The sequence below is a fragment of the Chenopodium quinoa genome, unplaced genomic scaffold (assembly GCF_001683475.1).
Source record: "Chenopodium quinoa cultivar QQ74 unplaced genomic scaffold, ASM168347v1, whole genome shotgun sequence".
Lineage (NCBI taxonomy): Eukaryota > Viridiplantae > Streptophyta > Magnoliopsida > Caryophyllales > Amaranthaceae > Chenopodium > Chenopodium quinoa.
In genome coordinates, this window is record NW_018742204.1 from 21,683,483 (window position 1) to 21,709,436 (window position 25,954).

The window sequence follows — 25,954 nt, forward strand, 5'->3', positions numbered from 1 at the left end:
GCAAAGTGTCAATTTGAGTGTGCATGTAGATTTCAGTGAGGTTAACTGAAGTCTATTTCAAATATAATTCATAATAAATTATTATGTCTATATAAGTCAATTATAAGAAATCACAATATTTCTATCCAAAATTTCCGATGGTTTAACATAATTTCCGACGGCTCTATTTTTAAGCCTTAGAAGTTAGAATCTTTTGTTGTAATTTTATTAATGTTTAAGGAGAAAAATAATAAAGTTTTGGTAAATAAAAATGCTGGCTGTGGGGTTCGAACCCACGCGCACTTATGTGCAGCAAATCTTAAGTCTGCCCCCTTAACTAAAGGTGTTCGCGGTGCAGTTTGGATCATAAACCGCACCAAATCGCAAAAGTGCGGTTTGTAATTTTTTCAAACCGCACTTTTAAAAAAACCGCACCGCAAAATGTGGTTTGGTGCGGTGCGGTTTGCGGTTTGACCGTATTTTATTAAAATTGTAATTATTCTTTTAAAAACAAAAATTTTATTTTATTTTATAATTATAGTTTATAATTCAAATATTAAACTCTTTTAATTAATCTTCAATTAACTTAAAGATTAGCTCATATAATTTAGTTCTTTTATATAATTTTAATGAAAATATAGTATAAAAATTGTAAACCACATTAAAGTGCGGTTTGGTCTCAATATTTTTTGAAACCGCACCAAACCGCAAACCGCGATTTGGTCATTTTTAAAACCGCACCACAAATTTCAAACCGCAAACCGCACCAAACCACAAAATTGCGGTTTGGTGCGGTTTAAACCGCACTCTGTACAGCCCTACCCTTAACCACTCGGCCAAAATAGAATATTAACCTTAGGATGCTGAGTTCACAATTAGGCAATCACCTAACTTCAAAAAGATGCTAACTAACACATTGTCATAATGTCATATATACATAGTAATTCGTATTTATGTTTGTGCTAGTTCAAAATCAAAATAGATGAAAATGAAATTCCCAAAATAGAGAGCAAACTTGGAACCAAACTAAGCATATGCTTAACCGTCTGTGCTCAAACTTCACATTTGACTGCTGGATTTTCGCGATTTCCCTTAGCATTAGCGACTCGTAATATGCTAACCTTAAATTCTTGTTGGTTGATCAACTCAAAGATACAAGTATCATCAACATTCAACTTGTTATCTAACGCAAAAGTTTTCCATCCCGTTTTCAACCTAGCATGTGTATTGCTAGCAACAATTGTAACCGGCCAAGTTTTCCCACTATTAGTTCGAAGATTAAACCTGTGACTGAAACGTTCTTTCTTGTCCAAGTATCTCATCCTAAATGTTTTCGGTACACCCTGCAGTTAAATTCAATGGCAACTAATTTCACAATTTAACATGTTACATGTAAAAATGGAGACTTTAAAGCTAAAGTAAACTCACCACACAATAGTTGTACCCAATAAAGGACGGTTGCATCTTTGTCACAAATACAGGATGCTTACATTGATGAGCATAGGCGCGAATTCTCTTGTATTCCTCGGGAGTGAGCTTACAATTTCTTTTGTTAGCTATTGTAAGCTTGTCATCCATACTTGTTTGCATACCTTAGGAAAATGTACATAAACAAATTACATCAACTTTATCTTATAAACTCATACAACTAATCACATTTCAAAAAAATAAACTCTAGCTATTAGTACCTTTCACTGAAGAGCAAGGTTTAGTGTTTTCATTAGTTTTCCTCTTCTTAGGAGGGCTTTCCCTACATGCTTTTGTTGTAAGCGGATAATTGCTCTCCTCCTCAGTTTTGAACACTAGATTTTCAGCAATTTTCTCATAAAAAACACGAATTATATGAACTTGGAACAAGTGTTTTTTGATCAACTCAAAGATACATATATCACCCACTTTTAACTTGTTTTCTAATGCAATGTCTTTCCATCCTTTTCTGAACTTTACATGTGTATAATCACCATCAACCAACACTGGCCAAGTTTTGCTAGCATCAATTTGGAGGTTGAATGTGAGATTAAAAGGCCGTTTCTTGTCCAAGTATCTCTTTGCAAACTCTTTCGGTATACCCTAATTAATCAATTCACCAAAATAACCTCAATATAACCATACATTCATCAAATTATCATAGTATTGGAAAACCAAATAATAGTTCACTCACCATACTAAAGTTCTTCACAACAAAGGATGGTTGTATCCTGATTACGAACAAGGGTTGCTTACGTTGCTGAGCATAAGCGCGAACTTTCTTATCTTCCTTAGAAGTGAGACTAGTATCTCTAGCTATTATGAGCTTAGCATCCACATTTGTTCTCATTGCTTTGACTAACATGTATAATGTACACACCCAAAAAAAAATCAAATTTAATATGTTCAAAGGAAATAACAATTAAAAGAGCTAGACATTGCATGTAAATAATAGTAATGTACCTTTCTCTAATGAACTAGATTTATTAGTGATATCAATAATTTTCTTCATCATTGGTGGGATTTCTCTACATGCTTCAGAATGGATCGGGTACTCGATCTCACAAGCGCTCATGTCGAAAATGATTACATCGAAACGAGAATTGCCTTTATATTTGAACATTAAGAAATGACCATGGGACAATGAATAGAATTGTACAAATTCTTGCCAACCATTTTGCAAGAAAGTCTTGCCATTTTCTCTTACCAAGTTGAACTTCCATACTTTACCACATGGAATTTTTAGGTATATGAAATTAGAGAGATCTTTTCCATGAGTTTTCATAAATTCCTTGGGAATTTCCTGAGAAATAGTAGTAAAATTAGAAATAATTAACAATGTTGCATTGTAAATAATTTGAAGCCAATTTACATCTAATAGTTTATTTCCACAAGAAAATTGTACTTTGAAGTATTAATATAAGGTGTAATAGATGATTAGCTACTAGCCTACTATGCCGGACTGTCGGCCAACAGGTTGATTCCCAAATCCTAAAGTTCAATCTAAGACTATCTCCAATAATGAGATTTGGGGTCAATTCTCTTCAGCTTAATTTCAGTTTAGTTTAGTTTAGTTCAGTTCAATTCAACTCCAATCAGTTCAATTTCTAATTTCCTTCTTTCATAAACAATTCATTTCAGCTCTATTCAGTTCAATTCAGCTCCAATCAGTTTAGTTAGCTCAACTCAGTGTATCTGAACAAACCCTTGATGGAGTTTTTTTAGGAGAGAGGGAGTATTTTCTTTTTTACAAAAGATATCAATAAGTTGGTATATAAAACTTAAGTAAAATAAACGGAACTGAATTGGAAGGAAATTAGGAGCTGAACTGAACTGAAATTAAGTTGAAGTGAATATGGCCTAAGTCACAATTTTTTTTAGCGATTTATTACCAACACTCCACGCCCACAAATGAGCTTATATGTGGTTATGTCACTCGTGAATGTTAACGAGCTTAGATAAATAGTTGAATTAGTTTAAATTTTATAGGGTGATGTTCAAGGTATGATCAAAATTATCAAATCTTATGCACATCACTTAGCTTTATAGCTCATTATTCATACCAAAAAAAATTATCAAATCTAACCTACATCACTTAGCTTTATATATAGCTCATTCATACCAAAAAATTATCAAATCTTCTTTCCTACATCACTTAGCTTTATAGCTCATTGATACCCCAAAAAAAAAATGTAGCATCAATCCACACCATAATGAACATTAAATAAACTGAGAGACTTTTGGTTTCTTGAGCCCATTCTAGCAAACCCACAATTCATCATTTCAATAAAAAGAACAGCAAACCATTTTTACATAAACGACAAACACCATGTACTAGCTAGACTTTCTACCTATTCCACTATCAAGAACTTTCTCTAATATAACAATTATCTTCAAATATCAAATGTTAGACGGTGCAACTTAAAATGTGGAAAAGTGCTATTGCATGTACTACCTCCGTTAATTGTTATATGTAACAAAGGGGTATTATTTGTAAGACATAAAATATTCCTTTGTTACACATAATAATTAACGGATGTATTATATATTTGTAAATGTCTAAACGTAACCTTAACCATGTTACCAAAAGATGTTGATAGAAAACAAGAAGAAATGAAAGACAATCAACAAACAAATTAAAGGGATTAATTAAATTAGAGTTTTACCAAAGTTTGTAGATCAAATCGAGGCTCAAGTATTATCTTGTAAAAGCAAGCTTTAGGCCACTCACTAACCCCATCACCTTCTTCCATGTTGACGAACTCAAGAATTGAAATTGCTAAATCAGAAAATAATCTTGCCAAATGACAATTACTCCGTATTAATTAACCAACTACCCACTTTCTTATAAGCTCTTAAATTTCTCCTTAGAGTGGAGTACTGCTTAATAAATGGACTATAAATACTCCTAATATGAAGATATCACTTCGTTTCTTACTGTTTTACCTACTTGATATCCGTACAGTCTCCAATTACGATGCATTAATAAAAATCACAAAAAAAATAATTTTTATTTTGATCACATTTGTTTTACTCCGTGATTAAAATAAATTTAACAACATATAATACGGATTATTAAAAAATTAAATAAAAGTATTTTACTGAAGCACAATAGTTTATTTTTGTGGAAAGGGTAAAACCGTAAAATGAATGAGGCGTACAATTTTATAGAGGTGTCAATTTAAGTGTGTGAGTAGGCTTTGATAAGATTGAGTCGAGTCTATTTTAAATTTGATTCATATTAAATTAAATCATTTTGTGTTTATACACAAGTTCACTACAAGAAATCACGCGATTCCTATGGATTGCTTTGGACGGCCACCTTTCAATGGTTTTACACAATTTCAATGGCTTAAGTCATCGGAAAAGTCGTCTCTAATACTTTTTAATGCTGTCGGAAATATGATGGTTCTAAAGACGGTTGGAAAATACTTAATTTTCGATGAATTAAAGTATAAAAGTCGTAGGAAATTTCCAATTGTTTTAAAAGCAGTAGGAAATTTTCGATGGACAAAAATCGTCAAAAAGGACATAATTTCAATTCATTAATGTTTTGATTTTTGCAGGTTAGGTTGAGTCTATTTTTGAGCCTCTACAATCTTGTGTTGTAATTTTATTACTTTAAAGGAAAAAAATAAAAATGTTTTTGGTAAATAAAAATGCTGGCTGTGGGGTTCGAACCCACGCGCACTTATGTGCAGCAGATCTTAAGTCTGCCCCCTTAACCACTCGGGCAAACCAGCTCGGATGAAACAATTTGCCTGCAGTTTCTAATTATTCTACTTTAAAAATCTGACACAAATTAATACGAAGTACTTAGCCGTTTTTATTATACTGTTTTGCTCTCTAGTTCTTTCCTCAATCCTCATATTTAATTCTCCAGTATTTAAAAATAATTGATCATAAGAAGATTATCATAATCAAATTGTTAAAAGATAACTTACACTAAATCTAACGTAATATGTAATCAACTTTATGAAATTGTATGATCTAGACTTCTAGAGAGTGGTTTAACAATGTAAACTATAGAAATCATCACAAGGTTTGACATTACTACATACTACTATTTGATTACACGTGTGGTGTTATGTTGACTTGTTAATTAAATGTGGTGATGAAAGTCCTTGACATTAGCACTTTTTACATACATGTTTGATTCATAGCATATTGTTGACTTGTCGAGCTATAATAAAATATTTGTTAGCCTAGAAAAGATTTATAATCAATTCCATAAATAATTGGTTATACATTAATTATGGGTGAAGTTGAGTCGTGTTAGTTTTATGTTGGAATTTTCAACACTAATCCGGGTGGTTTAATTAGCCTTGTTATGTCATAATGACCCGTTTAGTAAAAAGATGGTAAACCTAGCTTGACACTTGACACTAAACACTAATTAACCATTTTATTTTCGTGACATGTCTATGAACATGTCAGTTTTTGGCAAATTTATAGAATCCCTTTAATAAAAATCAAACTCTGTTTATATGTTAATTTTTACCTTTCTACAATAATAATTTATTTAATTGCTTTAAGAATTAAAATCAAATTTGATATTATGTATTTATGTGTAGTAGGTTGCAGAAAATTGAGGATGCCTCGATTTCTCATGGTAAAAAAAACAAATTTTGTTTCTCACATGACATTTTCGTAAATAAATCAACAACTTTATTCAATTGTGGAGCCCACAATAATGAAAAAGTTGTTAATTTATTTACGAAAATACTCCCATGAAAAACAAATTTCGTTTCTAATCAAGAGAAACAAAGAATTTCCCCAAGAAAATCAAGGGTTTTTTATTTTCTACCATAAAGAATTGGATAGTTTTTAGGAAAAAAAAAGTACGAGTAATAAACAGTATAAATATCTAAGGTTTTCCACCCTAAAAAAAAATCACAAATCTTAGAAACATGGAAAACCTATCATCGGCCACAAACATTGAAGATCTTGTTGATGAGTTATTGATCGAAATATTTATTCGATGTTGTGAAACTGTAATCACATCAAAAGTTGTATCGAAACGTTGGTTATCTTTACTATCGAACCCTAAATTTGCAATAGAGTTCTATAATCACAAGAAAAATCTCCCTTTTCCGTCGAAGAAACTTCCATGGACGTTTTTGTCAACGCAACTCACCAAAAACATTGAAGGAATGATTCGGACAAATTCCCCGTTTCACAAGGTATTCAACTCTCCGAAATTCTCCCTTATTTTTCTTCCTTTTCAAGTAAAACTTGTTGCGACGTTTAAGGACTTAATCTTATGCACTGATTCGAGTAGTGATGATTATCGACAGTACTACATTTGTAATCCAGTAACAAAGCAATGGGTTGCTCTTCCTTTGATTCCAACTCGGGGGTCGTCAACATCATGGGTTGGTTTAGTGTGTGAGGAACCTTATTACAATGACATTGAAAGACGAATAGATTATAAGTTCAGAGTTATTGTAATTATGCGCTTGAATTTGGAATTTGATCCTTATTACATGAGTTTGAATCTGATTGTTTTTTGTTCGGAGGATTGTAACTGGAAAGATATTGTTCTTAGGGTTAGGCGAACCCCTAACATGTTACACCCTGCTAAACCTTTAATGGGTGTGGTTTGTAAGGGAATGGTTTGTGTTCGTTATTGGGATTCTTTCGGAATGTTTGATCCATTCGATGTAACTCCTAATTCAAGCCGAGTTATTGAGGCCGAGACTCTACCAATGCTTCTTTATCCTAGAGGAAACCTCTTAGAATGTGGGGGGAAATTGATTTCAATCTATCTTGTTAGATTTGTCAAGCGTCATACCCGTGTTTATCATAAGGGCTCTTATGTAGATGTAAAGGGAGATTGTATTATAATGCAGTATAGTGTACTCGATCTCAATGGATTCATCGGGAATAATAGTAATAACGAGGTACGTTGGAAGACGTACAAAAAAGTGAGCTTTAACCAGGTCAAATCACCTTCAACTCGTCAAAGTGAAGCACGTGTTATTTATATTCACCCGACTAATGGTCAGATGATATATGTCTTAACTAATGACAATAAGGTGTATTTATGTAATATAGGAGGGTCAGCTTGTTTGGAAAAATTGGGTGAAATTCTTCCAGGAGTTCAAGGACATCATCAACAGTTCTATTGCTCTAGTAGGCTTGAGCTCCAGTATTGGCCTACGCCAGTTCCTTTGATAAATCCAAATACTTCGTAACTTTTTTATTTTACTACTACTCCGTACTTTGTATGTACATGCTTGTTCATTCAAAAAGAATATTTTCAAAAAATATTTATATATATTTTTCCGCTTCAATGTAGTTGTCACATTACTAGTTCAAATTACATTATCAACATGATTATAAATTCCGGACATAAGATCATATAAACAGCAGCCATTTGCAAAACTATTAAAACAAAGTATTTTGACTAAACTTCCCAATAACCAAAAGCAATATAATGAACAAAATATCTTAGCAGTTAGCTCACGCACCTACATTCCTACATTCTTCTAGTCTGATTCAACTTCGATTATTGCTGGTATGTTTTCGAGTTTTTCTTTAGCATAAGGAGCACGAATTATGTGAATTTTGAACTCTTGTTTCTTGATCAACTCAAAGATGCAAATATCGCCAACTTTCAAGTTGTTACCTAATACAAATTTTCTCCATCCTGCACCCTGCAACTTCATAGTAGTCTTACCATAGTTACCAACTGAGGCACAACTTCTCACCGGCCAAGCTTTCCCGGTATCTGTTTGGAGGTTGAATGTGCCAGGGCAAGGCTCATTGTGCAAGAATTTGTGTGCAAATGTTTTTGGTATACCCTGCTTAATTCATCATAATAAACTTCACTAATTACACGATTTAAGAGCAACTATGATCAGATGTGTAACAGAGAATTTTCAAACTTGTTACTTACCATAGCAAACTTGGAACCTACAAAGGATGGATACATATTCGTAGCAAATGAGGGATGCTTACAGTGATCAGAATAATAATCGCGAACTCTCTTCTTTTCCTCAGGGCCGAAAGCACTATAGCTTCTGTTGTAGGATATTATGAGCTTATCAAATGTAACACTTTGCATACTTTGAGCTGAAAAAGTTTAGAAAGTACATTAAAAAATTATAGCAAGTTTGCAAGTAATTTGTGTTTTAACACCTACTTAGTACTTTTTTTTTTTTTTTTTTTTTTTTTTTTTTTTTTTTATGTTAATGACTTTAGAAGTTGAAAGTACCTGTCTCTGAAGAATTATTAGTTTTCCTGTTTTGTAAAGGGTTGTTTTCCCTACATGGTTCAGGATCAAACGGATACTCGATCTCAGAAGCACTCGTGTCGAAAACAATGACATCGAACTGAGAATTCCCTTTGTATTTGAACATCAAGCAATGTTTATCATTCAATGAGTAGAACTGGACAAATTTTGGCCAACCCTTTTGCAAGAAAGCCTTGTCATTTTCTCTGACCAAGTTAAATTCCCATACTTTACCAGTTGGAATGTTTAAGTATATGACATTTGAGAGATCTTTTCCATGTTTATTCATGAATTTTCTTGGAATTTCCTAAGAAAAAAAATCATTAGATGATATTATGATTTATGAATGAACTGATTTGTTTCTTTTCATTGAACAGCCAGGCTAGGCTACCACATTTTTCATATATAGTCTCTTTTTTCGTCTGACAGGAAAGAATAATAATACAAGTAATTTCATCAATAATCAATAATAAGTTATACGACATCTACATTTAATTAGAGCTACAAAACGTAGTCTTTTCATATATGATTTCTTACAGTTCAACCTGTTTGCATGTCTTCTTAACAGATTAAGACTATAAGAGAGCTACTCAGCTTGATCATTAGTCAACAAGTTGATTTATTATCATTATATCATCATTTTTTCTTTAAATAGAACTTTACTAAATGATCAAATAATTTAGGTAGTACAAATTACACTTTTATTGTATAGGACTAAAGGGTACATTTAACATTTTCCAATCTTTATACTTTGACTAGTAAAATATGCTTTAAAGTTCAAACCAAACCTAACAACTTTAAATTTAATTTAATAGTCACATTGATAGTATAATTCAAAATAATACTCAAAAATTCAAGCACGAAATATGTACAAATATGACAATCCAAACTAGACAAAGAAATTACGAATATATACTCGGTTTGTATTTGACAGAACAACAAATTAAAGCACGAAATATGTACAAATAGACTACAAAATCAAAACAAGCAAAAAGTTGCACTAGATCAAATGTACAGAAGAAACAAAAAAATATACCAGTTTATGGAGATCATGTCGAAGTTCAAGTATGAACTTGAAGAAACAAGCAACATTACACTCAGAATTCTCATCACCTGCCATTATGATTGATGAAGGTTCAGGATTTGACAATTCTTGCCAAAAACAGGTGAAATTGAAATTTCTGAAATCAGAAAATCTCACCATAAATAATAATCTACCACTCCCTAAAAGTGTAGTAGAGGTAGTAAGACTAAGACATAAATGAAGCTTATTTAAGATATGTACAACTACAACCTAACTACCACTTCTCACAGTAATATAAGAGCAGTAATTATCCATGTATGTTCACTTTAGTATAGACTAGTGCCTGTAGCCCTGTAGGAGTATCTGTGCACTTATTTATGGTCAAACTTTTAAGACGTAAACAAAACAATCTCACTAATACTTTCTCAATTCTATTAATATTGCAACAATGGAGTTTTTACACTATTCATCACTCTTGTGTTGACCATATAATATGACTTATACGTTAAGCAAAATATAGTCAATTGAGACCTTGTTGGATTTGTCTCATAAAATATTTTCACAATATCAACTTTTTATAATTTTTACTCTTAAACAATTATAAATATTTAGTATATAAAATGTGTTTTGGGATGCGTAATTTCCTCCTTATTGCAATATTAACATAACGGAGGAAGTATACGTGAAAGAGAAAATATATTCATGTGATATATTGTTAATTTGTCTATACCTTGAAGCCTACCTTGAGGGGTTGATAGAGCGGGCTCATAATAAATCAATCCTTGCAAGACTAGTTAATTTTTGCAGAAATAAGCCAATACAAACACGTTCAAAATTATTACTACTCGTATGTTATACTCCCCTCGTCCCCTTTTGATAATCTCTTATGGACTAATTTTAGTCCCAAAATGTTCACCCATTAGCTTTTTCCAACAACCATTAATCTTAATTTTTATCAAAATTCCCTCCAATTTGCAATAACCAATTTGCAATAATACTTGTGCAAATTTAAATTTATCATGTAAATTCTGTTTTTCCATGTATTTTTATTATCGTCATTCTATACTTTTTTGTATACCCAATGTTAATTTAATTTTTCAATGTACTTTTACTATTCTTATTTGTGTTTATTAATTCCCATAAAAAATGCTCATAAGAGACTATAAAAAAGGTACAGAGCGAATAAAATAATTACAAGTTCAAAATATTTCCCTATCATATATTCCCATAACTTGTACTCTATATTAATTTTTTGTATGTACAAATTAATTGTATTCTTTGACTTTTTTTTTTTAATTACGAATGTTATCATGAAAATATTGTAATATTGTTGTAAAAAATTTTGTATTCAAGTATTTTTATTAAAAAAAATATAAATTTAATGGTTTAAAAATGAACGGGCACAATGGATTATGCCAGCAAAGTCAAAAAAAAAAAAAAAAATAAAATAAAATAAAAAAAAAATAAAATAAAATGGGAAGATTTTTATCAAAATAATTGCTGGCTGTGGGGTTCGAACCCACGCGCACTTATGTGCAGCAGATCTTAAGTCTGCCCCCTTAACCACTGGGGCAAACCAGCTGATTGTTAAGTTTGCTATGTAATTTTATATTATACAAAATTTGATTAAGAGGAGTAATAATTAAATAAAAATAATTAATAAATAGTTGGTGGTTAACGCTTCTCTAGGTGTTTATTCCATTTTACAACTAATGACCAGGTCCTATCATCATTCTATATTCTCTGGTTTTGTGATCTTGGAAATACTTTCTCCATTATTATAGTTCTCTTGTTCGTCACTCCATAGCATATAACATTGATGATTAATATGGGTTAGATACCGTATATATTAAGATTATATATAAGCAAATAATACACTTTCTAAAATATAGGTAAACTAGTTAAAATCCCGTGCAATGCACAGATTTTAATAAATTACATAGTGAATTACAACATTAATATAACAATTATATACTAAAATAATAGAAAAATAATTACTGTAAAATATATACATATAAAAATATTTCGTTTGAGTGCTTATGGAATAATATTATCAGCAAAATGGAAAGTAAATATTATAAGCTATAAATATTTTTCATGAAAAAAGGAAAGATAAAAGTGGAGGGAAAATTTTTAACCAGTGAATGACATGTGTCATCACTGGTTTCGCTTTTAGTATTAAGTTATTGATGATTTATATAGCCTTAAAGGGCTAATGAAGTATAAGCAATTATATGATTAATATGGGTAAATGATACATATATCCCTAGTATTCTCAGATTCAAATGAGAGATGACAAGAGAAAGAGATTTTTACACATGAATAGTTTGGACTTTGGAGCTTTGGACTGATACTCCATATTACTTTGGCGGAGCTTAATTTATACTCCCTATGTTCTATTTTTGCCCTATTAAATAGGTCAAATTTTAAAAAAAATTGACTATAAATTCTCATTAATCAATACAATAAGAGATTATATTATAATCATATGGGGTTTTGTTAGATTCGTTTCATTGTATTTTTATTAATATTAAGTTTTTAAACTTTTTATATGGATGAAGATGAAGTTATATACTTCGTATATTATATAAGACACGTTTTGAAGAAATGAAAATTAAAACGGGACAAAAATATATTTTCTTTTAGAAAAAAGAAAATGCCTAGTCTAACCCAAGCCCAAATCAACCCCCCAAAAGTAAAAAATATCAAATCTACAATAAACAATAACTATTCAACCTACAATCCAATTTTAAAAAGGAAAAATTGAAACTAATAATCCCACCTTTGTCACTTCTACTCAAAACAATCCCACCTTTTCGAATTTCCAAAATAATCCCACCTTTGACCCCCATCTTCTCAAAATGAGCCTTTCACCGGTTTGTGAAATTGGTAACTTATTTTAGAAGGTGACTTGCCACGTGTCACCTTCTGATTGGTACAATTTTAATTTTTGCAATTAAAAAAAACAAAAACAATAAAAAAAAAAACCCCACCCAGCCTGGCCTCGTCGGACCCCACGCAACCACCACCCTAGTCGCCACCAGCCTCGTCGAACATCTAAGCAACCACCACCCTAGTCGCCGCCCCGGTGGCTACCATCTAAGCCACCATTCCCTCTCCCCGAAACCCTCACGCAACCACCAATTCCACCCCAAAAAATCACCGCTAATTCCCCTCTACAATGTAATTGCTTGAAAATCATTGCGAAATTGGGGTTGCGGTTTTGGTTGATGTGTTTTTTTCGATTGAAATAACGATTGTTTAGTAGTTTCGAGGCCGGTGGCTGCGGTTAGGGTGGCTGCAGATGGGGTGGCTGGGGTGGGTGAGTTTCGTGGGTTGAGTGAGTTTCGTGGGTTGGCTGGGTTCCGTGGGTTGGTGGGTTCCGTGGGTTGGCTGGGGTTATTCGTGATGGGTTTTGTGGGTTGGTGGGTTTCGTGGGTTGGCTGGAGTTCATGGTGGATGGGGTTCGTGGGTTGGCTGGAGTTCGTGGGTTGGCTGGAGTTCGTGGGTTGGTGGGGTTCGTGGGTTGGCTGGGGTTCTTGGTGACAGGGGTTTGCGTGGGTTGGCTGGGGTTCGTGGGTTGGTGGGTTTCGTGGTGGCTGGGGTTGGTGGGTTGGCTAAGTTTCGTGGGTTGGCTGGGTTCCGTGGGTTGGCTGGGGTTAGGTGGTGATGTGGTGGTCAAGGGTGGTGGTGGTAATGGTGGATAGCTAAGGTAGAAGATGATAGATTGAAAAAAAAAAAATTAAAAAAAAAAAAAAAGTTAACCTGTTAAATAAGTTGTGGGTTAAAAGGCTCATTTTGAGAAGATAGAGGTCAAAGGTGAGATTATTTTGGGAATTCGAAAAGGTGGGATTGTTTTGAGCAGAATTGTCAAAGGTGGGATTATTAGTTTCCATTTTTCCTTTTAAAAAACAAAATAAAATTGGGTGATTATATGTACATTTACAACTTGAAATACAAATTTGTGTTTCCCAAGAATATAGTGCAAAATAAAAATTCATCAATATACAACCAATGAAAAGCTGTGTCCCACATTAATTATCTATTCTACTTGAAAATTGATTATCCCTCTAATTTACTCAAAACCCATTAACTTTTCCCTTTTCAAAAAATTACAGTATATTCTTTTTCACCAAATAAAACGTTATTATAAAATCCCAAAAAAAACATTCACTTTCATTCTTCTCTTCCTTTTTCACACCCCTCCAAATTCTCCCCAAATCAATTCACACTTTCTTCCTCAAAAACCCCTTTTCAAACAAAATTCAAAACCATTTTCTCCCTTTTACCCAAAGATCTACCCTCAATTTTTCTGGGTTTTCAACAACCAGTAGTTGCAGAATCAGCAGCTTAATCTCAAGCTTTTTCGAGGAGCAACAATGGCGGGTTATGGAGATGCGAGCCAGAAGGTAGACTATGTGTTCAAAGTGGTTCTAATAGGTGATTCAGCAGTTGGTAAGTCTCAGATATTGGCTAGATTTGCAAGAGATGAATTTAGCTTGGATTCAAAAGCAACAATTGGTGTTGAGTTTCAGACTCGAACCCTCGTCATTCAGCATAAGAGTGTTAAAGCCCAGATCTGGGATACTGCTGGCCAAGAACGGTATTTTCCTACTTCCTTTTTCTCTCTCCTCCTATTTTTTTTTTTAATTTGATTTTTAATTTTTTTACTGTTTTTGAAGGGTATTTGATTAATTAATTAGTGGTGTGATTGGTTCAAGGTTGTAGGTGTTAATTTAAATATTAGTGTTGTAATTAGTTCAAGGTTTTAGGAGTTTGATTAATATGTTAATGATGTGATTAGTTGATCTGGCATGGTATTGGCCTTTCGCTTGCTAGTAAGGTGATTTGTTGTTTGTTAATTTGATTAATGCTATTGATAGTGATTTTAAGTAGTTGGATTGGTGTTTTGAAGTGTAGGAGAGAGAATTTGAGATGGTTTTCAGTTCAATTGCTGGGAAATTTGAATTTTGAGTTTGTGTTATTTTAGTCTATTAGAAAATTACTTCTAATTAAATGTTGTTCTGTTACTTCTGTGTTTGGAGTAGATCTAAATGTACGCGATGCGTGTTTTAAATTAGAAATCATGTACAACTATTATTTGAAAAGAGTATGTGTATGTAAGTTTCCGGAAATATAGGTGGATTACAAACTGCAAATGAGTAGCTTATATAATAGAGATTAATTGGGATCGGTTTAAGGCCAAAATGGGCATTAGTGTGTGTCGGCATTGCTTCGACAATCGACATCAATTAAATCATCCACCTACATGATTAGCTTTATTATCTGATCATGTTATGCTAGTAGATGATCGACTGGGTGGCCATTTGTAGAGGGTAGTATAGCTTCTTCTTTCATATGACTTGTGTGATCTTTGATGACTTTCGAGCTTTACATGTCGACAATACCAGGATTTCGTGTTAGATCTTCAATCTAGCAAATCTACCTTGTATTCAACCTTCTAGCAATGCGGACACTCCATGTGAGTTTGTGACCCTCTAGCTAGACATTGATCCATAAACTGCTTTGTGTGAGTTTACAACCATGTAGTTATGCATCGAGTCATGAACCTCACAATGTTCATTACTTAGTAAGTTTGGATCTGTGACGCTCTTGGAACCTCACACAAGGTTCACTAATTAGTGGGTATGGATCTGTGATGCTCTTGGAGTTGGAGTAGGGTGGAGTTATTTCCTTTCTAATCACCAAAATGTCTCCATTGCTTGCTCTGCTGTTCCCACAAGTTAGAAAGGACTGATAATGCCTACTTGATGTCCACATTATCTAGTATTTTTTTTTTTCCTGAATTAGCTATACCTTTTGAACTCGGAATCTAACATAAACAACAATTTCTTTTGCCACTTTGCTAATAAATATTGGGAACAATTTGGCTGAAACTTTTAAGGTATAGTAGGACCGCTATAGAACCACACGGGATTGACCTTATCTGAATGAGCTAGATCTTCCCACATTATTGAAAAGAGTTTTACTCCTTATCATTTATGCCAGGAAAGTATTTTTGTTGCAATTAAAATATGGTATAATTTGATTAATTCCTGCCTGACACAACTTTGAAATGGCTACAGGTACAGAGCTGTTACAAGTGCATATTATAGGGGAGCAGTCGGTGCATTATTAGTTTATGATATTACGAAGCGCCAAACCTTTGAGCACATACCAAGGTGGCTGGAAGAGCTTCGCGGCCATGCTGACAAGAACATAGTCATCATGCTTGTTGGAAACAAAATCGATCTTGAGGAGCAGCGTGCTGTTGCAACTGAAGATGCCAAAGAGTTTGCAGAGAAAGAAGGGCTTTTCTTCCTAGAGACCTCAGCTTTGGAATCAACAAATGTGGAAACAGCTTTTAATACTGTCTTAAACGAGATATTCAGCATTGTAAACAAGAAGACATTGGCTGCCAGTGATGAGCAAACTAACGGCAACCCTGCACCAGCAGCTGGGAAGTCGATCTTAGTTCCCGGTCCTGGTCAAGTAATCCCTGAAAAGAAAGGAATGTGCTGTAGTTCGTGAAGTCGTTTGAAATTTTGGTCGTATGTTGGTCACTCTATCATTATTGGTTTTCTCTTAAACATTGTACTGTATATGAGGATAGAGATTGGAGATGATGAGATTGGGGAGGGGTTTTTGGTTGCTGAATTTGGTTTGTAAAAATCTGTCGGTTAGCTTGTTCGGAAGGAAGTACAGCTAGTTGATCAAATGCGTGATATAGTATGGCGCCCTAAATATTACACATTTTTTTATCCTTGTGTTTAACTATATCAATAGATTTGATTATTTGAAGGTTGGTTAAGTTTGTCATGTTACAATAATTTGGCTTTTCAAAACCGCCCTTAGCTTTTACAAAATGAATTCTTTTTGGGCTCATTCGTTGTCGGTTTTTGTTTCCGATTGTTAGTTTACAAAGTTAACTTGAGTAATAAAAGTATAATTTATCATAGACTTGTACATAAATCTGATTTATGTACAATTTAAAGCATATGATATTCAAAATTTGAAAGAGACAACAATACCTAATGGACCCTTGATAGAAGTATTTTCTCTCCAAAAACAATTGAAGGTTAAGAATTGTTTATAATAGCTAGTTAGCTACATAACTACATTTGAGATTCATACGTGTTCATGAATCATGAGTAATTATTATTTGTCTTATTTTCATTAAAAAAAGAGAAGGAAATATGGCTCCACATTTGATATCTCCATCATAAGACAATCCCCATTCCCCACCGGCACCCAATAAGAAGTAATAATAGCAATTTGAAAAAAATATGCTGTATTTGGTTAAGATTAATTCTTTATTAATAAAATTAAAATGTGCTAATAGGAAAAAAGGTGACTCTAACAAGCAAACTCATTATCATTCTGTAAATGCTTAAACATCAAACAATAATGAGCTGTATTTCCTGAGCTGTATAATCATAGGTTTTACAAATCTTCTGACTGTAAAAATTGAAAAAAAAATACATCCTACTCCTTAATACGGAGTACATAATAGTATAATTACATGTTGCTTCAATTAGTATAGGCTAGTATCTTATTAAGTGCTTCAATACAATTAATACTACCTCCGTTTTTTATTATGTGCAACAAAAGGGTATTATTTATGAGATATAAAATATTCCTTTGTTGCATATAATAATAAGAAACGGAGGTAGTATATACAAGGTGGTAATTGTTTACATACACCCTAAACTAGTTCATGCGACTAAATTTCAATTGGTGTATATTAATTTTTTGAAGACGACCCAAAAATCCAATATAAGATTAAAAATGACATCAGCACTTCACTATTATTTCATCCATTACATTATATACGGAGTAAGATACAAAAATGGTCAAAAGGCATACATTAGCCACAAAAATGCAAAACAAGCCAGTGAATTATGAGCAAAGAAGTACTCAGATTGACAGACTTGATTATTGAACACCGACTGTTAGTCACAGGACCACATGGAGGTGAAGATCTAGCACGCAATTATGCATCTGTCCCTTTCTGGGTTTAGCTTCACAAATCGGGGCCTACGATTCACGCAAACACAGCAGCCATGCACAGCTAGATCCAACACGACAGCAGCCGAGACAATCAACAGGGAATCCATTTCAAGACAGAACCTATCTTCCACCTTATCTCGATTTAGGACTCGTAAGTTTAAAACAGTGAAACCTCTTGCATGTACATGGTATATAAAGATAAGCGGAAAAGACTTTTTGGATTGCAAAACTAAATTGTTTGAATGTAGTACAAGAAGATAGGATACAACATCACAAAAATGTAATTCCTCTCTATTGTTTGAAGGAAAGAAAACGGCAAATGAAGAAAAGAGAATACCGTTAATCTATAACTCTACCATGTTAACAGTTTCTTCATCCTTCATGTCAACGTCATTCTTACTTTCTTCCTTCATGTCAGTGTCATTTGGGTTAGAATCTCCATTCACCCCACCGTTTTGGGGTTCGGCTATCTCAGCATTACCAGTTTCCATGCGCTTCTCAAGTCTTTCAAGCAGATCTTTACAGTCGAGTCCTGTCACCATCACATTTAAGTTGGACCTCCCCCTCCAGCAACCAATTGCTATTGTCGATGATTTGACTTGGATAGGAAATGATGACACCTGGTCAGCTGCAAGGAATAACATGAAAAAAATATGAGTGGTTTTATAAGCAACAGTTGATTTAATTGTCCATGATGAGTAGTATTGACAAACCTTCTTTCAAAACTACAACACAACATCCCAGTTCTAGTTTTGATGCTGCCTCAACCAATTCAGCATCAACCAAAGCATCAAATTTGATGGATTTGTATTGTAAGAGGTGCTTGAAATCAACAATGGGTGCGAGGAGTATTTGCTTGGTTATGTAAGGGAGCAACACGGGCAATCCTTCAGATGATATACGATATCTACATTCTGTGGCGTTTCCATCCTTAGAAGTCTGCCGCTCCTGTAATTCATACCAGACAATACAAAGAAGGCTAAGATTATAAAATTCTAAAAATTAGTAGATGTCTCTCTAAATATCACCGAGGAAATCACGCAGATAATAAATGTCTCTCTTGATTAAATTAGCATAAATAATTGAAATATTAGATAAAATGATAGTGATGATTCTGATGAAGTATATGACTCTCCCACAACCCTTCCCTAGTCAGCCCTTCATACACAGAAGATGAAAATATTGCTTGTATATGAATACATGCACTTTCATATGGCTTACAGCAATTTCAACGAAAGTACAATAAAATCACTCATGATTCAAGGAATAAAACAATTAACTCATGACTTTGAGCAATAATGACAGAACTGTGAGCAAGAAAACAGATACGAGGTACTTACAAACATCTTCAAGCCAACGGAAGCTATCTTGAGTTGCTGCCCAACAAGAAGATTCAATTCCAAAACCTCCTTGACTGATTTGGATATGTAGTAGATTCTTTTCACACTGTCAGTATCATTATTTCTTGTGACAACATGACCATTGAGAGGGAAAGAGTCGTCTATTCCATAAAAAGCTTTGATACTGTTGATTACAGTTTCATCTTTAAATAATATCACAGGGTCAACACCTTTCCATTTGCCTTGTGTTTGTAGCTTCCTCTTTTTCCCGACATTCTTTGGACTAGTTTCTTCTTTATCAAGGTCTTGTTGATCCTCAGCTACTTCCTCTTCCAATTTTGGGCTGGGCACATCGGCCAAAGAACCTGCATCCGTCTCTGCGTTGCCTACAGAAGTTGCTTCACATAGTTTTGCTTCTGAAACATCATTCAAATTGCTTGCTATTTCTCCAGCTCCCTCAGCAGATTCTTCACTTTTATGAAGCAACTGGACATTTTCACCATTTTTCTCTTGAACAACTGCAATAATTTCAAAAGCTTAACATTAACCAATACACAAGTTCTTTGGTCTTCAATTATCATGTAACTAACATTCAACAGCTGCACAGTGGATAGTGAAACTATCTCGCAGCAATGCAGCATTCAGAATGAGAAAGTTAGTCTGATGTCGCGTTACCTGGAAAGGGAGAATGCTTATGAAAGACTGCAATAAAGAAGGCGCCACAATTCTGGTCATGAGGCACAATTCTCATGCAACGTTCCAGAGGAAGACTAGAAATTTCATCATCATTAACTTCAGAGAGTGGTGCAGTGTTTGGCTGCACAATCTCATTTTTATCATCTTCCTTTGCTTCTGCAACTACATGATCACCACTATCCTCAGATGAATCAACTATATTTCTTCCTGATGGAAACATGCTGGAAAGGACACTAGGTCTGCGATATTTGGGAACATCCTTGTATGATGATAGCCAAAGGCCTTTGTCTCGGACCTGTAAGTCAATGCTACCATGTCTTTACTTGAATGCGAAAATCATCACAAAAGATGTGTATTTACTTGCTTACCTTCCATTTCTTAAGACCAGGACGACGAACTAACAGCGGAAGTTCATTAGAGACATCAAGGAGCTCAAGTGAGTCTCCACACCTCCGCAAGATCTGAACAAGAGATATCAAGAAATAGAAGTACAGATGGGTTAATTATACAGCCATTACAGCAAAGAAACCCACATCAAAAGTAAACCAAGAAAATAGCAACCCAATACATAACATAGCTAATCCTTTGGCTTCCAGTGCAAGACACAAAGCCACATGTCCCTTCATACAAAACTACTCAAATATCTATTTCCAATTTTCCATATATAGTTGCTTCTTTATGTTTTCCTTACAGAGAATTTGATTAATCCACACTCCATTGTTATACTAAAGACCCTTGGCTGGAATTTCTCCAGTGCAAGCAAAGAAATTGTTCATACCTCCCCCCGCGACGTCAATCAAAGAGGCAACCCAACCAAAGTTTAAAGTGTTGAGTATTTGAGGAGTGAGATTTACCTCTGCTACCACAGCCTCATTTTCCACTGGATTCATAGAGCAAGTAGAGTAAACCATTCTTCCTCCAACCTTAAGCAGAGATATGCCTGAAAAAATAATAGATAACCACTTCACACAGTCAAAGACCGGCCATCAATAGCAGCGAATGTGTTCATTAATTCATTTATATACAGCCAAGCAAAGGAATTGGCAGGCAAATATTTCTTAGGGTGACACTTGTTATCTACTCAACATGTATATGTATCTACTACATTGTTGACATTCCAAAATACTAAGATGCCAATTTCAAGTACCATCACTTGCATCTATTTCTGTAAAGGCAATCAGGTTCGAAATCTTCAAATAGACCCAACTAATTGAGGGATTGAAAAACCTACCATTCTAAGCCCATTTTAAAATGTGAAACATATACCCAAGGTTAAATAAAATAAATAACGTACACACATCAAATACAAAATTACAACAAACATAATCATTTATAGCCATAACAAAACAAAGTTCTCATAATAATGTACACACATCAAATACAAAATTACAACAAACATAATCATTTATAGCCATAACAAAACAAAGTTCTCATAATAACATCACTATGATAGATATAATGATTTTGGACCCAGGTTTCATGGTCTCACTCAAAATTTACCGGGTTCTGACGTAATCAAGTTCCAGCCAATCAGCCATTCCAGTTCACAAATCTTACATCAAGAACTACTGTTTTTCGGTGTTCACAAGTCAGGTCCATTTTTTTTTCAGTGTACTTGCATCCTTCCATCAAGTTCTATTTGTAAATTTTAACTCGATTAACAGAAAACTACACCGGTTCAAGTACCAGATAGGATTATTTGAGTTGCTAGCATCAGCAACTTCCACCAAAAGCCCTAATCAAAACTGGGCAGTCAGACTGCCATAACATATCACATACCAACTACCCTTCCTGTTTTTCTTTCTTATTCTTTTTTAGTCTTTCTCTTTTTGAATTTTTTGGTTGCTTGGTATGATTTGGAAATTTTGAATTACTGAATGAACCTCCAATCTAGATCAACATCAACCAAGGATACAAGACGAACATACACAGCAGCAAATCAACAAAAATAAACCCAGCTGATCAATATATATGTATAAGAAAAGGCCAAAAGTTTTCAAGGATCAACAGGCAAATCATGTTTGAGATTGGCAACAAAAATTTGCTAAGACAAAGACTGATATTATGCTCAATGTGTTTGTGGTCCATTAACTTTCAAAGTAACATAATTTAGCCCTTTCATGTTTTCCATGATTGAAGACTTATCAAATCTGAATTATAAAATCAAGACAAAATATAATCTCAACTGAATGTATCTCAGAAAGCTACCTCGCATAGCAATCTTAAGCTGTAGGCAATGGAGACCATTACCCATACCAACATTCCTGCAAATGATGTGCACAAGGTATAACGGAAATGAAGTTAATCAAACAGAACAGCAGTATGGAGCAACTTGTAAGATATGAAAGAGACAAGAAAAATGAAATCATAATTACCATTTCCTCCAGATGTCAGGGGCTTTCCGAAGAGTACCATCACCGCTGCAAGGTACATCACATAAGACACGATCAAAGTCAAGCTGATTTATACTCAATCCTTTTTCAGATTGAATATCAGAAGAATTATGGTGAAATTTGCTGAGCCGACAGCCAGGGAAATCCTGTGCTTCATGATTGGTAACTATCAAATTGGCAGTGCACATCCTCTTTGTTTGATGGATCAGAAGATTGCTTCGTTGAATATCGACATCATTTGCAACAACCTACACAGAAAACAGCCGCAATTAGATAGAAATTAGCAGTTGTATTGTCAAACATTTCATGATATTAATGCAAAACCAAATGAATGTACAGTAGTTACCATTCCGGTTGGTAAGGATCCAGGTTCGTTTGCACGATGAATAATCTCAAGTAACTGGAAAGTTTTTGATCCTGGGGCTGCACACACTGAGAAGAAGGAATGACATCCATCATAAAACCGTAAAAGAGGGGAAACTTAAAAGCAGTTTAATAACAATAAACAGAAGGCTAGCTCCTCCACAAACTGTGATTAGGTAATCTAGGCACACTATGATGATAAAGATTATAACACGCTGCCAAAAGGATGCAAAGATACTTTGAAACATCATCATGTCTTATACTTACTGTCGAGTACAAAATGGTTTGGATGCACATCCAGGAAAAGAGGAGGTACCTGTTTAGGAGTGACCATAAAATCAGTATAAATTGTTTGATAAATGTACTCCCTCTGTTTCAATATAAAACACACCTATATGGCTATATATTTCAAAGTCAAACTTTGATTGACATTTCTTTCAAAATACATTGATAACAATTGTAAGATCTATACCTTTGCACTAATATCAAAAAGAACATTTCTGATTTTTATTTCACAATTTTCGCAATTATCTTTGAAAATACTAGCAGTAAGAGTTCCAACGGAAAAGCGTGGGCGCTATCTATTACTAAAAAAAAAAGAGCAAATAGTACAGTCAAGCGCAATATAACTCACCATGCTAACAGCCTCCTGTCTTGTTATGTTTCCTATTTCATGAGCTAGCTTGAGGAACTCGTGGAACCTGGAAACGTAGTTACGAGACAGTCAATCCGATGGGTATTTTACATATCAATATTGATATTACTTCAATGCCTTGAAAGAGGCTCACAATTGTGTGTGTGTGTGTGTGTGCGTGAAGCAAACTAATTAAGGGACACTTTGAAGATATGATCAAGAAACATCAAAACAAATCAGTTACTAACACATGCCCATGGTAAATGGACAGGCTTTGGTATGGAGAAAAACTCAAATCAATATATTGCAGAGATTATATAGGCTTACCTCTCTAGGGTCTGGGTTTTCCTCAGCTGTTTGCGTGAAAATTCCGAATGCCAGGCTAAAGTCTCTGGATACCAAGGCAGTGGCCTTAAAGCTTCTGCTTCATCACCAGTGAACTAAGTAGGAGGAAAAACCATGGAATTCAAGATACTGTAGCCATATTGAGATATTATACATGAACAATGATGCATTACAGTAGAATCAATAAACAAACTAAAATAAAAGCATGGGATAGAATAACCTCAGACTGAAGTGATTTGACAAAATCATCCTCCAATTGTGAGCGAATGTCCAAACAAAACTGGCTACTGCAAAATTCATCAATGAGGATATTGTTGTGGGTCAGTAACAAAGGTCAATAAGATATGATTAAAAAGCCCAAAAATACTAGGTTTCTTATCAAAATAATCAGTAACCAATGAATGGAAGGTAGGAGGAGCACAGCTAATTTGATTGATATGATGAAAATTGACTCCTGGTACCCCTTACTCCCTTAGAGTAGATTGGGATTGGGTTTCCCATCCCGCTCATTTCAAGGTTAATAGGAGCTACTTCCTCCGTTTTTATTTACTTACAACACACTATTTTAGCATGTGCTTTAGGGAAGATATTAGACTAGGTAAACGGACAAATTTTATCAACATAATTTAACCACCGATAAGAAGAAAGTGATAAGTTGTACGATTTAAATTTTATAGCTTAATTCGTCCATTTACCTAATCTAATCAATTCCTCAAATAGCGTGCCAAAAAGGTGTGTTGTAAGTATAAAATAACAAGGAAGTACATTATTTTACACACACAAATCTAAGCCACTAAATTAAATCAATTCATTTAATTGTAACATGTTTGCTAATAAAATAACCTTCCCCAGTTTGTTCCCCACCAATTTTGGTCTTGTAATATCACCTCCACAAACATTCACTTCCTCATGCTCACCTAGATCACCAACAAGCACCTCCCAAGATAACCGCCATAGCCCATCCTATCAGCTAATCAGCTATTACCCATTCTCCTCGCACTTGTTTTTTGAAGAATCCTTCTTATTGGTTTTCTAAACTTACAGCTCCTCCGCAGCAGGAATTAAAAAATCCAGAGTCCTCTATTTTCATTCAATTGTTTGATAATGGCAGCCTATCACTCTACAGGCAGGTTGTACAACAACATAACGAAGCCAAAAGGCATTTGACAAGCTTCAGACATCATAGTCCACTCACAATGCTTCTGTATCCATGAGTCTGACTCATCAATGAAATACTCTCATACTGATAAAGAATCTAGCTAGAATAGCTTCAATGGCAGAATAAACCACATCCTAACGAAAATCACTTCAATATCTAATCTTCACTGAGTACAACATTGTGTAATTCACTACTCCGTATCTCAATCAGTCTATATCTCTATTGATAATATGACAATCTTGTGTCGCCCTCACTCAAACTCCGCAATAATAAACGGATTATCAATTCAATTACAAACACCGCTTCGAAAAGCTCAACAAAAGTGTAAAGGTGTTCATCAGGCTGCCTAAACACATTCCATCTACTTCTAACACACAACAATATCCACGCAATATACAACAAAACAAAAGAAAAATCTAAATAACATCGATTTCTTTCAAATGCAAACATTAAGCAGCTGCAAAACCTCCACTAAATCCTAAACCAGACAAAACTTTACAAAAACAAAAATAGATTAAATGAAAGCACCTGGAATTGATCCGAAAAGCAGCCGGTAGCGGCTTTCGCAGACATTCCATGAAATCATCCCATTCTTCCGGCGCCACAATCCCTTGCTCCTGCCAAATTCAAAAAAAAAAAAAACAACAACCAATTGAATTAACAATCAAACTATTTCATAAAAAATATAGTAGAATCTGTTGAATATACAATCATAAAAGACAAATTCATATTCATTTTCAAATTAATCAAATAATCAATCAATTTAATTTAAAAAATAAATAAAATTAAAAAAAAAAAAGAAAAAGAAACAAAACCTTATAATAATCTTCAAAAACAGCGTTCTGAGTCTTCAATGGCTCCCAGTTTTCCCTGGTTTTTCTTTCAGCGTCGCCGGAGTTGTTCTCGCCGTCGGCGGCGGCGGAGGAAGCGTCGGATTTGGAGCCATTTTTCCAGACGTTATCTCTGCTCTGCTTGAAGTGTTTCCGTTGAGTGCGGCTCCTTCCTCTGCCTCCCATGGTTGTTTCTGGTGAGAAGGAGGAGAGAGAAAGTGAAGCAGGAAAATGGAGAAGGGAGGTTTTGCGGTTGATGCAGCAGAAAATGGAAATGGAGGAAGTTGGGAGAAGTGAGGGGGTTTAAGTTAATGGGCTGGGCTGATGTAGACCATATGGGCTTTAAATTTTGTGGATAGGAATTGCTGGCCCATCAGAATTTGTTATACTCCGTAGTATTATACACCCAAGTAACTCAAGTAAAGGTCTATTCACATTTACGGAGTACTTAATTTCAGTTCAGTTTAGTTCCTAATT

The 25,954-nt window shown here is 34.3% G+C and overlaps 4 protein-coding genes and 2 non-coding genes across 6 annotated transcripts; 1 reads left to right on the forward strand and 5 right to left on the reverse strand.

Moving 5' to 3' along the window:
* Positions 1-730: 730 nt before the first annotated feature.
* LOC110697995 (B3 domain-containing protein LOC_Os12g40080-like) lies at positions 731-4,296 on the reverse strand. The gene is made up of 6 exons (XM_021875426.1): positions 4,113-4,296; positions 2,410-2,749; positions 2,141-2,304; positions 1,668-2,049; positions 1,408-1,571; positions 731-1,322 (listed from the first exon to the last, which is right to left on the reverse strand). The coding sequence occupies exons 1-6, from the start codon at positions 4,197-4,199 to the stop codon at positions 1,032-1,034; spliced, it is 1,428 nt and encodes a 475-aa protein (XP_021731118.1). The 5' UTR covers positions 4,200-4,296; the 3' UTR covers positions 731-1,031.
* An 810-nt stretch (positions 4,297-5,106) lies between these two features.
* TRNAL-UAA lies at positions 5,107-5,189 on the reverse strand. The gene has a single exon. It is a non-coding gene; the product is annotated as a tRNA-Leu (tRNA).
* A 2,551-nt stretch (positions 5,190-7,740) lies between these two features.
* LOC110698081 (B3 domain-containing transcription factor VRN1-like) lies at positions 7,741-8,977 on the reverse strand. The gene is made up of 3 exons (XM_021875516.1): positions 8,666-8,977; positions 8,348-8,523; positions 7,741-8,252 (listed from the first exon to the last, which is right to left on the reverse strand). Exons 1-3 carry the CDS (start codon positions 8,970-8,972, stop codon positions 7,938-7,940), a joined length of 798 nt encoding a protein of 265 aa, XP_021731208.1. The 5' UTR covers positions 8,973-8,977; the 3' UTR covers positions 7,741-7,937.
* A 2,228-nt stretch (positions 8,978-11,205) lies between these two features.
* TRNAL-UAA lies at positions 11,206-11,288 on the reverse strand. Its single transcript has one exon. It is a non-coding gene; the product is annotated as a tRNA-Leu (tRNA).
* Positions 11,289-13,397: 2,109 nt separating this feature from the next.
* Positions 13,398-16,518, forward strand: LOC110723420 (ras-related protein Rab11D). The gene is made up of 2 exons (XM_021902779.1): positions 13,398-14,310; positions 15,794-16,518. The coding sequence occupies exons 1-2, from the start codon at positions 14,087-14,089 to the stop codon at positions 16,236-16,238; spliced, it is 669 nt and encodes a 222-aa protein (XP_021758471.1). The 5' UTR covers positions 13,398-14,086; the 3' UTR covers positions 16,239-16,518.
* A 1,392-nt stretch (positions 16,519-17,910) lies between these two features.
* Positions 17,911-25,759, reverse strand: LOC110723427 (tRNA (cytosine(34)-C(5))-methyltransferase-like). The gene is made up of 15 exons (XM_021902790.1): positions 25,463-25,759; positions 25,176-25,264; positions 23,709-23,775; positions 23,471-23,583; positions 23,144-23,210; positions 22,777-22,825; positions 22,493-22,578; positions 22,129-22,394; positions 21,962-22,017; positions 20,608-20,693; positions 20,122-20,214; positions 19,733-20,048; positions 19,058-19,575; positions 18,431-18,665; positions 17,911-18,345 (listed from the first exon to the last, which is right to left on the reverse strand). Exons 1-15 carry the CDS (start codon positions 25,661-25,663, stop codon positions 18,062-18,064), a joined length of 2,526 nt encoding a protein of 841 aa, XP_021758482.1. The 5' UTR covers positions 25,664-25,759; the 3' UTR covers positions 17,911-18,061.
* Between the last annotated feature and the right edge of the window lie 195 nt (positions 25,760-25,954).